At 38.4% G+C, this 14,493-nt stretch overlaps 2 protein-coding genes across 2 annotated transcripts; both read right to left on the bottom strand.

Annotated features, from left to right (window-relative positions):
• Positions 1-4,160: 4,160 nt before the first annotated feature.
• Positions 4,161-4,568, bottom strand: LOC148561335 (uncharacterized). Its single transcript, XM_088490743.1, has one exon. The coding sequence runs from the start codon at positions 4,566-4,568 to the stop codon at positions 4,161-4,163; it is 408 nt and encodes a 135-aa protein (XP_088346869.1).
• Positions 4,569-11,697: 7,129 nt separating this feature from the next.
• On the bottom strand, positions 11,698-14,193 carry LOC110265315 (uncharacterized). Its single transcript, XM_021108252.2, has 9 exons — positions 13,968-14,193; positions 13,746-13,842; positions 13,512-13,632; positions 13,345-13,409; positions 13,102-13,234; positions 12,712-12,866; positions 12,475-12,604; positions 12,167-12,355; positions 11,698-11,712 (listed from the first exon to the last, which is right to left on the bottom strand). Exons 1-9 carry the CDS (start codon positions 14,191-14,193, stop codon positions 11,698-11,700), a joined length of 1,131 nt encoding a protein of 376 aa, XP_020963911.2.
• Positions 14,194-14,493: the final 300 nt, after the last annotated feature.

Genomic DNA, 14,493 nt, shown 5'->3' with positions numbered 1-14,493 from the left:
TTCTTTTCTTTTCAATTCTTTTTACTATTTTTTTTGCTCCAAAAATCAATCTTTTTCTTATTTTAAAGAATCGATAATACTTATCTAAGTTCATGTTCATCTAGAACCAAAATATTCAACTCCAATATCAAATATGCACAGTTAATTCATACATTCAGAAATAGAGATAGGGCCACCACATAAAAGTAACTAGAACACACGATATATAACTCAAAATCTCATGCATTTCACTAATTCTTTTTCTTTTGATTCTTGTTTAAGCTCAGAGCACAATACATCAGATATCTTCTTAAAATAAACATAAAATACTGAAATAAATAACTAAACTAGAAAGCAAGAAAATCCTAATAGTGATGATGAAAAATTAGAATAGAAAACAGAAAATAGAATGAAATACTAAAAAATAGAACCAAGATAAAGGAAGGGAGAATGAAACTCAACCACCTCAGTAATGGTGGCTACTACTCCCTCCGGGGAATCCTCTAGAACACTTAAGCTCCTCTATATCACACCTCCTGCCTCCTCTACTCTTCCATCATCTGATGCTCTAACCTCAACTGATCAATAGATGATGTCAGTAACCCTATAGATGTGGTCAACTGATCCCAGTAATCACAGGGAGGGAAGTAAATTCCCTGAAGTATCTCCGGAACATCCTGTGGAGGCGGTGGAACTAGCTCCTGCAGCGGTCCCTGTCCGAGCTCTCTAGCGTGCTCCATATCCTTCTTTGTGATTGGTCTCTCAACTCTGATCGGGGGATCCCCATCAATGTGAGCTCCAGCTGATGCACATAGGCAGTAGATGAGATGAGGGATAGCAAGTCTCGCAATGGTGGAGGACTTGTCAGCTATCCTGTAAAACTCCTAAGGAATCACCTTGTGTAACTCCACCTCGTTGCCAAGCATAATATAGTGAATCATCACTGCTCGCTCGACCGTAACCTCAGAACAGTTACTCGTATGGATGATGGAGTGTTGGATGAACTCTAACCATTCTCTAGCTATACTGGCTTGAGGTCATGCCTACCCAGCTGGTACGACTTATATTTAGAATCCCTCCTCTACTGAGCTCTGGGGAGGCAAATGTCCTTAAGGACCTGATCCAACTATTAGTCAGTGTTGACCCTCCGAGTGTATGAATGAGGGTCCTTTCTGGATGGTGGTAACTGTCGCACCACTCTTACACTCTCAGGGCTGAAATCCATGATGAGTCCTCTGACCATAGTCCGCCAATTCTTCGGCTCTGGGTTCACGCCTCTGACATGCTTGTATGTCGCCCAAGCATTAACATAGAACTCCCACACTACCAATATTCCAACCTCAGACACGGAGTTGGCCAGAACTTCCCAACCCTATCTCAGAATCTGATATAGGATCTCTAGATACTCCTTCGGCTTCAGATCGAAGTGGACCTCAGGAATCACCTTCTTCTTGTGCACGACCTCATAAAAATGCTCCTCATATATCTTAGAGGAGAACCGAGTGAAGCCCCATGGGTCGGAGGTAGGTGCCTTCTCTTTCCTCTTTCTTGAGAAAGATTCTCCCTTCTTGGGTGCCATAGAGATAGTAAAACAAAAATGAAGGACCAAAGCGGAGCGTCCAACACCAAACTTAAAATTTTTACTCGTCTCCGAGTAAAATAAAGATAGAAAATAAGAAAAGGAAAAATAGAAATAAAATAGATAGGGGAAGAGGGATTGAAGGCTTCGGCCTTGGCTAAGGGAAAGGGGAAAGAAAGAAAAATGAGTGTGTATGGTGAAGAGGAAGGAAGTAAAGAGATAGTAGTGTGAGGTGTGGTGAAAGTGGATGAAGAGGGGGGTATTTATAGGTGGGGAAGGTTGTGGTTTCGGTTATAGGGTGTGGGTGGGGGAAAAGTTGAATTTGAATTTGGGTTGTTGGGAGGAGAAATTGATGGGATAGATGAGAGGGGATTGGGTGGAGTGAGGGGTGGGTTAAGAGGATCAAGGGAAGTGATGGGTGATGAGATAGATGAATGTGGATGGAAAAGTAGGTGAAGGAGGAGAGAGAATGGATGATGTTTGAACGGGTAAAAGTGGTTGGGAGTGGGTTGTAACCAATGGCTAAAGCCATGCCTCCATTCTTGAAACTCCCCGCTAGGCATTAAACGCTGGTCTGGCGTTTAATGCCAGCAGGGGGTATACTTTTTTTTGGGGGGGGGGGGGAGGGGGGAGGGACCCCTGGCCCCAAGGGGGTGCTAGAATTATGTTGAACGCCTAATTTGGGTGTTAAACGCCCAAAATGTTGCTCCTCTTCTGGTGCTAAACACCAGAACTAGCATTTAGTGCCCCCAGTAGGTCTTCTCCAAGGTGTTCTATTTTTTTACATAAATTTTCCTGTTCCTGTTCTAAGTGCTATAGATGATCACAAATGTCAGAAAAGCTAGAAAAACTATGAAAAATTAATGAAAAATAATATGAAATCAAAGTAAAATAAATTGAAATAAAACAAAAGTAAACTAAAGAATACTAATGGTTGGGTTGCCTCCCAACAAGTACTTCTTTACCGTCATTAGCTTGACGGGCAGCTCCTTTAAGGAGGAGGATCATCAGTGCTTAGATCTTCACCCCTCATTGCGAACTTCTTTCTTGTACTCTCATGAATTAGCTCAACATGCTCCAGAGACAGGATTCTTTTCACAGTTTGTGGTATCACTGGACTTCTCATGAAGACTACTCTCATGCCAGGTGAGAAGTCCTTAGTAGGAATCTTCTTATTCCTCCATCCCTTGGGTACTTTCTTCTTGGGGCTTCTTCCATCTTTGGTAGGTGGTGAATGCCCAACACCAAATTTAGGTTTGATGTCAGGGGGTACTGTATGACTTTCCACCAACTAAGAAGGATTAAGCACTGAGCTTTTCATGGAAGTACCTCCTTTGTCAAAGAGTGGTTGAGGTTTAAAAATCTTGAATAGCAAATAGTCCTCATGCATCCTCAGGCATAACTCTCCTCTCTCCACGTTAATCAGGGCTCTTCCTGTGGCTAGGAATGGCCTTCCTAGGATGATGGAGTTGTCTGTATCCTCTCTCGTATCAAGTATCACAAAGTCTGCAGGGAGGTAAAGGTTTTCAACTTTTACTAAAACATTCTCCACCAATCTATATAATTGCTTCCAAGACTTGTCAGCCATCTCTAGTGCAATTCTTGTGGACTGTGCCTCTTATATCCCTAGCTTCTTAATCACAGAGAGAGGCATCAGATTTATGCTTGAAACTAGATCACACAATGCCTTCTCAAATGTGATGGTCCCTATGATACAGGAAATCAGAAAGCTTCCGAGATCTGGCATCTTCATGGGTAGCCTCTTCTGGACCAGTGCACTGCACTCCTTGGTCAGCACCACAGTTTCATCTCCCTTCAAGGCCTTCTTTTCAGAGAGTACGCTTTTCAAACAGACCATATAGGGAAGAATCTTCTCCAACACCTCAATAAAAGGAATATTGATTTGTAACTTTTTGAAGATTTCCAAGAATTGAGTGAGGTGCTCATCCTTAGTCTCCTCTTGCAGTGTCTGGGGTGTTGTACTTCAGGCTCTTGTGCCACCAATGGGGCATGCAACATTGTACTTCCAGTCTCCTTTTGAGCCTTTTTCTCCTTCAATTCCTCAGCAGCACGCATCTTTCTAAGCTCGGCCTCCTTGCCCATGGTGAGGGCCTTACACTCGTCTCTTGGATTTACCTCTGTGTTACTGGGAAGAGTGTTGGGAGGTCTCTCAGGTATCTTCTTGCTCAACTAACCCACTTGCACTTTCGAGTTCTGTATTGAAGATCTTATCTCTTGTATAAAGCTGTGAGCAATTTTGGAGAGTTCAGAGACTATTATGGCTAAGTCAAAGATGCTCTGTGTTTGAGAGGGTTGGAACTACCTGCTATTGAACCTATTCTGATTGGTTCCACCCTGATTGTTGTTGAAGCCTTGTTGGAGCCTCTGTAATTACTCCTTCCACTGAAAGTTAGGGTGATTCCTCCATCTCTAATTGAAAGTATTCGAATAGAGATCATTGTTGAGATTTCTCGAGGAGTTTTTCATGTAATTAACATGTCAGAGGGACACTTCCTGATCATCAGCTTGAATCTCTCCCAAGCTTCATAAAGGGATTCTCCATCTCTTTGTTTGAATGTCTGGACATCCACCCTAAGCTTAGTCAGCTTCTGAGGTGAAAAAATTTGGTTAGAAATCTTGTGACCACCTTGTCCCACGTGTCCAGGCTCTCCTTGGGCTGAGAATCAAGCCACTGCTTTACTCTGTCTCTCACAGCAAATGGGAAGAGCATGAGCTTGTAAACCTCAGGGTTCACTCTATTCGTCTTCATAGTATCACAGATCTGCAAGAAGTTAGAGATGAATAAGTTGGGTTCCTCTTGCGAAAATCCATAAAATTGGCAATTCTGCTGTACTAGAGTGACCAACTGTGGGTTCAACTCAAAATTATATGCACCAATAGCAGGTACGGATATACTGCGCCCAGAGAATTCAGGCGTGGGTGCAGTGTATGAGCCAAGCGTCCTCCTTGCTTGCTCATCAGCATTCACATTTCCACCATTGGTGACCATGGTGGGTTCCTCAGCTTCCTTCTCAAAAGTCCCCTTGAGATTACTCTAGTTTGTTGCAAACGTCATCTCAAGGTCTTCTCAAGCTCAGGATCAAACTCAAGAAGGGTTTTCTTGTCTCTGTTCCTGCTCATAAACAAATAAGAGTCAAAGAAACTTGGGAGTCTCTATGTGAGAGTATAGAGAACTCCCTGTCAGATATCCTATGTAAAAAGAAAAAAATAAAATTAAGTAAGCAATTAAACAAATAATTCGAAAATAAGAATGCAAAAATAACCTAAAAATTTTGAAAACTAAAAGGATAAAAACACTTGAAATTTCAAAAATAAAAAGAGCAAAACACTAATGGGACACCAAACTTAAAATCAGAAATTAAAGAAAAATAAACAAGGCGAAAATCAAAAATTAAAAAGAAAAAGTAAATAAACAAATACTAATAAAAATACCTAATCTAAGAAACAAGACAACTAATAGTTGTCAATCACAAACAATCCCCAACAATGACGCAAAAAAATATGGTGCAGGATTTTGAATTCCCATAGCTTAACCGGCAAGTGCACCGGCTCATCCAAGTATAATACCTCAGGTGAGTGAGGGTTAATCCCACGAGGATTATCGGACTGAGCAAACAATGGTTCTCTGGTTGGACTTAGTCAGGCGAATCAAAAAGGGGTTTGGTGAGTTTCAATTCATATAAACAATAAATAAGCAATAAAGAAAGCAATAAACAGGTTTAGTGTAAAAACAATATGAGAAAATAGTTAAGGTTTCGAAGATGTTTATCTTTTCAGATTAAAATTTCTTACCAACTATTTTAACAATGCATGATTCCTTCTATGGCAAACTATAAATGTCTAAACCCTAATCTCTTAGTGATTTAGCATCCTCTAACCTTCATTAACCGCTACTCTCATGGTCCCTTAATTCCGATTAGAGGGTTAAGTTCAAAAAACTAGTTTAGCACCACAAAAACCCTAATTACCCAAAGCTAACAGGATTATATGTCACATATCCCAATTAGTTCGTGTAATTAGCAATCCGGGAGGAATTTGTTTTCAAGCTGTAGTTTAAGCGAGATAACTCTCTCGAGAATCACAAGAACTCATGTAAAAAAGGATCATACTCTCTTTCCACCCAGTTCATGAGATTAAGAACAAAAATAATCCTTAGAATTGAATCAAAACATTACTTAAAATAGAAGAATAATAGTTCTAACCCATAGAAATAAACAGAGCTCCTAATCTTAACCAGGAGGTTTAGTTGCTCATGACTTACAGAGAAACTAGGATTCTAAAAACGTGCCAAAGAAAGAAGATCCTAGACCTAAGTGATCTCTTCCTTTAAATTCTAACCTAATTTGAAACGGAAATAAAATAAAATAATAAATTCTAAAACTAAAAGATATTGTTTGTAATTAAAAATTACAAAAGGAAAATAAAATAAAACTAATAAATGCTAAATCCACTTGAGAAGTCTAAATGAGTGTGATTTGGACTAAATGCTGGCATTTAATGCCAGTTTTGACATTAAACGCCCCAAGGGGAGTGCAACGTTGCTGGCCCTGAGTCCCCTGCTGGTGCTAAATGCCAGGGTGCTGACAACTTTCTTCTTTTTAGCCCCAAACTCCGCTAAATTATTCCGAATTTCACCTAAAATCATAAAAACACTAAAACAACTCAAAGTAGCATCGAAAAGAGGATTTTTGCACTAAAATTAAGTAAAACTAAATAAAATCTAACTAAAAACAGCTTAAAAATGCTAAAAAAGGTATAAAATGCTTACACATCAAGAGGGATAAGAAAGGCTTTATATACCATATTAGCATTTGTGTTTACCGAGAATGTACAGTGAAGGATCTTGAGAATCAAGAAAGATCGAGAAGCAAGAAAAGAATGAGAGGAAGAGAGAGTATGTGTTGAGTGCACAAAAGACAAAATATGTATATTCACCACAATACAGTATTGGACTTTACACCAATATATACTAGTCCAATAGACTTAGCTTTAAGTAATACACTCTCCTTTCGTAAAGACATAGATATACTACCAATAGTATTATAATACGGTATAAGATACAATTTAGTGTTTCATTGTCACAGTAACAATTTATGGAGGTGAATATATGGAGGATGGGTGCATCCATGTTCTTCGTTGGACAGAGAAATCACAGGCGGCAAATTGTTCGGACTTTGTGACGTGTATGTCTAGCATATATACCAAGGTAAATTGCTAGAGAATGGTAGTGTGTCCCTGGTTGTGGGAGAAATCGTTTAGCTTGGCACGAAAAGAGGCTGTCCGTGAAGAGTTCCGCATTACAACTACAATACTCAGATTCACTTTATACATTTTCATTTCACAAACCACCACACCCATTCACACACACCCTTCATGAAAGAAGGAAACGAAAGGATGGATGATAAACCCCATTTGTAGGGTTTATCTTGTGCCTAATTTAGGAGATTTTATGACTTTTTACCCACATTTATTCAATGAAATAGCATGGTTTCATGGTTGTCTCCTTATTTGTGCTTAGATATGAAAGCATGCTTTTTAGGTCCTTAATTAGCTAAATTCAATTCACCTTTGATTCCACTAGATACATTGATTTGTTTGTTAAGTGATTTCAGGTTAAAAAGGCTAGGAATGGATCAAAGGAGTGAAGAGAAAAGCATGCAAAATGAAAAACACATAGAAAAAGCCAAAGATTTGAGAAACATCATCCACGCGCACGTGCACGGTATGCGCACGCGTGGATCGCAAAATCTTCAGGGACGCGCACACGCACTATACGCGTACGCGCCGGTGGGCGCACGTGATTTTTTAATAGAAAACATGCCCAACTTTGGCACCAATGCATTTAAAGGACCAAGGATTGAAGGGAAAGGAGAACCTAGCATTATTTACACACATTAGGCTAGTTTAGTTTAGTTTTAGAGAGAGAAGCTCTCTCTTCTCTCTAGAATTAGGAGTAGGTTTTAGATCTAGATTAGAATTTCTTAGATCTAGGTATAATTCATGCTTTGATTTACTTTTCCTTTACAATTTCTTGTTCCTCTACTCTTCCTCTCTTTAATTTTGTATTTCATTCTTGTAATTGCTTACTTTGTTGTTGATGCACTCTTTCTTCTTCTTTTTTCCTTTTAATGCAATTTATATTTTCATGTCCCTTTATTGTTTGTTTGATTTGTTGTTGTTTAATTCCTTGCATTTGAGTAGTGTAGATTTACTTTCCTTGCAATTTTACTATGCTTTCCTTTTATGCCTTCCAAGTGTTTGATAAAATGCTTGGTTGGATTTTAGAGTAGAATTTTATGCGTTTGGCTTGGGAAGGTAGCTTAGGAACTCTTGAGTTACTAATGTCCAAGTGATTGAGGATTGGGAGCCATTAACGCTAGATCTCACTAATTAATTTGGTGGAGAACTAGGACTTATGGACTTGGATTGACATAGCTCACTTGACTTTCCTTTACTATTGGTTAGAGGATGACTTAGTGGGGTTAATCCTTGCCAATTGTCATGTTGTGGTTAGTGATTAGGATAGAGATCCTTGACCACCAACCCTTGCCAAGGCCTTTTTGTTATTTGAATTTTCTTGCCATTTACTTTTCATGTCTCTTACTCCAAAAACCCCAAAACATACCTTATAACCAATAACAAGAACACTTTATTGCAATTCCTAGGGAGAACGACCTGAAGTCCCAATACTTCGGTTTATAAATTTAGGGGTTTGTACTAGTGACAAACAATCTTTTGTATGAAAGGATTATTGTTGGTTTAGAAACTATACTTGCAACGAGGATTCATTTGTGAATTCTAAACCATCAAAAGTCCTCTCATCAAAATGGCGCCGTTGCTGGAGAATTGTAATGGTGTTGTGTTATTGGTTATTGTATATATGTGAATATTGTAAATAGCTTGATTTTTTTGGATTGCTTGCTAGTCTTTGCTAGTTTAGGACTTTGTTTCATTATTTTTCTATTAGCTTTTGAATTTTATTTTCTCTTTTCACTATGAATTCTCACTTTGGCTATGAGTTTGGTTCTAAATATGTTGTAGGAAATGAGGGCCACAATGAGGATGTGTATCAAGGATGGGACAATCAAAGGTATGAGGAGCCATATGCATATGATCAATCTTCATGGCAACAACCTCCACCAATACACTATGAACAAGAGCCATTCTATGATGCATATCAATCTAATGGTTATGGTGAATCTCCTTGTGACTTTCAAGAACCACCACCATATACCTATGAGCCATATCCTCAACATAGCCATCAACCATACTCATAAGCCCCTTTTCACCAACCACCTTCATATGACCCTACTCCTTACACACCATACCAACCACCTTTTGAGCCATATGAGCCACATATAAAACCACCACCATTCCAACCTCAATACTTCCAAGAACCACCTCCAATGTATGAAAATTTTTAACCATAAGATGAACTCTACTTCCCACCACAACCTCCCATGGAAGAATACTCATGTCCATCGATCCAAGAGCCATATGATTCTACTCATGACATCCAAGAGGAACAAGAGTCAAGGGATCGTCTCAAAGAAGCCTTGGACCAATTTCAAGCAACCATGGAGTGTGTTGTGCAACAAGTAAAAAGAATGGAAAATATTGAACCACCACAACTCTACCAAGAAGAACCACCTTCCTACTATGAATCCTTCTCCCAAATTGATGAACCCTTCTATCTACCTCAACCTCCAATGGATGACATCCTTGATGTTCTTGTTCAAGGACAAGAGGAGATGAAAAAGGATGTACAACAATTCACGGCCGCCTTGGACGAGGTGGTAAGCCGGTTAGCATCCCAATGCTTGAACACTCAAGGAACTCCCATGGCTACATATAGAGAAACAAATGAAGAGCATAACATGAAGGAGAGATTGTTAAAGAATGAAGGAAGTTGCTTTGTATTAGAACAATTGGAGGAAGCCACAATTGTTGAAGAAGAGGAAGAAGTGGTTGAAGACTTAGGAGATGCGGAACCACCTTGGGAATCTAGAATTGAAGAAAACTCCTCCAAGATGATTGAATTTGATGCTAAGGACAAATGTGCACAACCTCCAAGACATATCCCTTATGAAGACTTGGATGGGATAGAGCAAGAATTGAATTCCCTTGGTGATGGAGATCAAGCATCAAGTCTTAGTGGTGAAGAATCCTTTGGGCTTGAAGAACCCTCTCCTGGTGAAATTGAAGGCAATGTGGAGGTAAAATTCTCTCACCTTCCCATTTATGATTTGAGTAAGGGAAGAGGCTTAGATAGAATTGATGAACAAAGGATTGAAATTAAGAGATCTTGTGAAGAGGTGGGAGTCCCTAGAAATAGAAGAACGGGGGTTGGTTACGCTTTGTCAAGATCTTTGGAAGCCTCTTTGCCTAGGTTGCCATCTACTCCTTCATTTGAGTGGGTGAAATTCATTTCTATTAGCTTTATTATACCACTTGAATATGGTTTGCTTGAAACGGATGGTCAACTTAGGATGCTTTGTGGGATGAAGCGTAAAAGAAAAATGTTTCGTGGTTGGCGTTGCAAATCAAGGCTCATTTTGGTTGATACTTCAAGAGTTGAATGTAAAGGTTGGAATAGTGCTCAAATAGATTGGTCTAGGAGGATTGTTGGGCACTTCATAGAGAATTCATCTTGCTCACCACCCGAATGGACTAATAATGAGAGTCAACTACAAGACGGGTGTGAAAACAAAGTATGGGACCCCGGATTACAAAAAGAGGATCAATTTCGAGAGCCCCAAGCTTGTGAAGAACTCCATCAACACTTGGTGCAACAAGTGAAGAATCTTGGGGCACAATGGAGGACCAAGCATTGGTGGATGTTCAAAGATAGCTTCAAGCACAAGCCACCTTAATGAGGAGCTCCCCATAAGTCCAACTTAAGGACAATAAACAAAAGTGCTAGGTGGGAGACACCCCACTATGGTAACTTCTTTTCATTTTCTCTTTTTGTACATATTGGTAATTAGTTTAAATTCATGTTTTTGGTTGATTTGTTGAGTATAATTGGTAGTTTAGTATGTTAAATAAGGTTTTATGGTGTTTTGGTAGCTGTTTAGAGGTTTGGAATGCATGGATTGGTGCAAAAACATAGAAATTTTTTTTTTGAAAAACAGAGCACCATCTGTGTGACTTTTAAGAACCACCACCATATACCTATGAGCCATATCCTCAACATAGCCATCAACCATACTCACAAGCCCCTTTTCACCAACCACCTTCATATGACCCTACTCCTTACACACCATACCAACCACCTTTTGAGCCATATGAGCCACATATAGAACCACCACCATTCCAACCTCAATACTTCCAAGAACCACCTCCAATGTATGAAAATTTTCAACCATAAGATGAACTCTACTTCCCACCACAACCTCCCATGGAAGAATACTCATGTCCATCAATCCAAGAGCCATATGATCCTACTCATGACATCCAAGAGGAACAAGAGTCAAGGGATCGTCTCAAGGAAGCCTTGGACCAATTTCAAGCAACCATGGAGTGTGTTGCGCAATAAGTGAAATTGTAGGTTACTCAACTAAAAGGAAACATCTGAATTTAGAAGTCCAACAAGTAAAATGTTAACAAAATATCTAAGTCCAGCCAAATTACAACAACCAAATTCAAGAAAATTACAACACCATATCTTTAACCCAACAACACTGGATCCAAGGAAAAGACGCAAATCTGAGGTTTCGACTATATGATGGGCACATAACTAAATATATATAATATTATGTCATGTATCGTAAATAGCATGTGAGTTGCAGCATTTAATTTGAACTGTAACATGTGATATAGGGAGACAGAGCTCTACCACCGTGTTTTGAAGCAATTTATAGGCATGAATTAGGGTCTTCATGCTACGCAATTGATGAGTGGGATAATTGCTTAGTGGTGGATATAGAGAGTAAAAATAAACAGAAGGCTATAATTAAGGGTTCATTCGAGCTGATTAGGAATTTTATTTTGTCGGGAGAGGAAATACTATACAGTTTACCTATGCGGGTTTTGGGATATTTTTCATTTCACTTTTCAATGAAATGAACCAACCAATTAAAATTTTTCCTGATAAAAATTTTTATGTAGGGGACCGATTAGACCAAAACACACTGAACAACGTCAAAAGAGCATTTCATCTAGATTACAGTAGCAATAGTAACTCTTCCTCATCTGATGTTATGATACTGTTCGGGTCTAAACCATCCGAGCTTTAAGACTCATCAGATGAGGATGAAGATTCAACAATGGAGGGTAATAACCCTAACAATCCAGTAATTATGTCTAATGAGCTCCCAAGTCAACAACACTTGATTCCTTTTGGGTACATTGAGGCGAACCAGCAAAGAGCTCAGAGCAGCTGGAAGGAGTCAATCCCAAATTCGGTGATTTGGTAACCTTAGAGGGTTTCCCAAATGATCCCTCTCCTTTTGGTACAAACCCAGTGTTGGATAATACAAAGCACATCCGATATAAGACATGAATAAAGGTGGAACAACCAAAAATTAAAAAATTTAAGAAAGAATTTATTAAAATGAAACAATATGTGCGAATTCTGTTTTATACCTTTTCAGAACTCAAATCTGAACCAGAGAGCTCAAACATTCCAACTATTGCAGCATCATCACAAACACGCCTCACTGGATAAGTCCCTTTGAATTTCTCCATCCCAACAGGCCTATTAAGAACCTTGAACAGCATAGTTTTTCCAACAATTTCTTCGAATATAGGAGGAGACTGTATGCCAAACACAACCTATGAACAATATAAAATAGACACAACAGAAAAAATGAATCGGTAGAAACCGAAGGATAAGAAAACTCTTTAACAATAAAATCAGCACATAAAAAGAATATAGCATTCGAGTGACTTACATCAACATCCTTAAGATGTTGTTCAAATAGCTGGGCACAAGTCTTATTCAATAGGTAACTTGCCTCACGATCAAAGAGGACAAATATAGATAGACCAGTGGAATCCTCAACCAACATCTTCACTCTAAACCTGGATTTTTTTAAGATGCACATAAATACTGGCCTAAAGTTAATAACTACGCAGAAATAATTCACTATTTAACAAAGCACAAAGAAAGCATTGTAAAATATTTATACCTAGGAGTCACATTTGTAACATGTATGTTGCAAAATTGACAAAAGTAAATTCCAGATTCTGCCTGAACACTTCTGCCACACACACAAGCAGAGTACCACCAAGGACCATCCTCAACTATTTCAGCTATCTTCGTTAGTACAACAAAAGTTCCAGCCTAAAAATATAAGACCATGTCTATAAATGTTAAGACATTATAACCAAAGATAGTTGTAATACAAACTAAAACTGAAAAACTAAAATAAATACTAACAGAATAGTGTTTTCAAGTACAAAAGAGGACAAAAGTATTAATATCGTTCCAAAATAAAGCAGTATTTACTAACGAATAGAAAAAGAAAATTTAACATAAATTATCAAGAGTAAACATGATAAATTAAACTGGTTCCAACCCGGTTGTTATCATCAAGCGACTTCACAGTACACCTAGGTGTGAGCTTCATAAAATCTTCTTCTATTCCGATATTTTTTTCAGATCCAACAATGCCAATGGGTTGGGATGCCCCAACTCCATGTGGAATAGAACTGTTAACAAATACAGCACCAACTTAAATAAGTAAACAATGACAGCAACAACAACAAAAAACACAATAGAAACTACATGTACAAAAATACCTTTTCTAAAAAGCTACCACCTCTGGGACGTCAAGATTAAATCCAAGCTTTGATGCAAACATAACATTCTGAAGTCCAACTCTACCTAAAAATAAAAACTAGATACATTGGTTACAGGAATATAGTGGTAAAACCAAGTGAACTTGGATAATTGACACACTTGAAATGAAATTTACTTGATACAAACCTCTAAAACCCTAACTTTGGCAAGTTGTAAAACCACAACTGGCTGTTCAGCATACCCAGAAGACAGAAATCGATTAAGTTCATCAACATATTCACCAAATAAGGCACACCAAATTCTATGACTGAAAACAACCAACAAAATCACCTACACTATTAGAAACTTGACTATACAAACACACCGAAAACAAAAAAGAATCTCAATAACAAGAAGAGGTAGAAATTAAAGAACGCTAACTCATTTTCAGCAAGTTCTGTCACAGCCATCTTCATCTTCTTTCCATCTTTATCATATTCTTTCTCTTCCGGCACAGAGACCAACAGACCCACCACATCTGAAATAAATATTAAAAAAAACTATTAGGAAATAATGACAATAAAGCAACATTCTACAAATCACAAAGAAACAAGACTTCAATCATTCCAGACAAAAAAAGTATGAGCAAATAGCACAACATACCAACTAAGAAATCAGAATCCTCTTTGGTTTCCAAAAGTTCAGTGAATGGAGAGATTGTAAGAGCAGATTTTGGAATAAAATCGCAGATAGCATTACTGACAGTGGTCCTGAACTGGAAAATCAGATGCCTAGTGGCCCTATAAGATCCTTGGTTTGGCACAACAGAGAAGAGCTTCATTACATATACTCGACCCTTGGAGAGAAGTTGTTTGAACCTGTAAATCATAGTCTTCCGAACAGTAGCTTATATTTTGCACCCCTACCAATAAACATAAATTATACTAAAAATCTGATAAATGACAAATTGAATAAACAGAAAAACAAATTTAAATGAAACAAAATTTCAGACCTCGATATAAAAAAGGTAAGGAGAAACACATCTACATACAAAAAACAAACAGCCAAAAAATTTTAACAGATTTAGACCACTATAACTCACAGAATCATCAACCAAAATTATCTCCATGGAATTTGGGAGAAGCTGACCAGTGAAAGTAGGAACAGTCCAAAGCCTAATCACCCTAAC

Source organism: Arachis ipaensis, chromosome B6 (assembly GCF_059453495.1).
Source record: "Arachis ipaensis isolate K30076 ecotype BB chromosome B6, ASM5945349v1, whole genome shotgun sequence".
Taxonomy (NCBI): Eukaryota; Viridiplantae; Streptophyta; class Magnoliopsida; order Fabales; family Fabaceae; genus Arachis; species Arachis ipaensis.
Note: the sequence above shows the minus strand (reverse complement) of the source record. Positions and strands in the feature narration are given on the sequence as shown.

Coding starts and splice junctions, on each gene's coding strand:
- LOC148561335 (XM_088490743.1), bottom strand. CDS start 4,568: ATGGTCACCAATGGTGGAAATGTGAATGCTGATGAGCAAGCAAGGAGG.
- LOC110265315 (XM_021108252.2), bottom strand. CDS start 14,193: ATGATTTACAGGTTCAAACAACTTCTCTCCAAGGGTCGAGTATATGTA. Junction 13,235..13,344: donor TTAATCTTGACGTCCCAGAG/GTGGTAGCTTTT, acceptor ATTTGTTAACAG/TTCTATTCCACATGGAGTTG. Junction 12,605..12,711: donor GTTACAAATGTGACTCCTAG/GTATAAATATTT, acceptor AAAAAAATCCAG/GTTTAGAGTGAAGATGTTGG.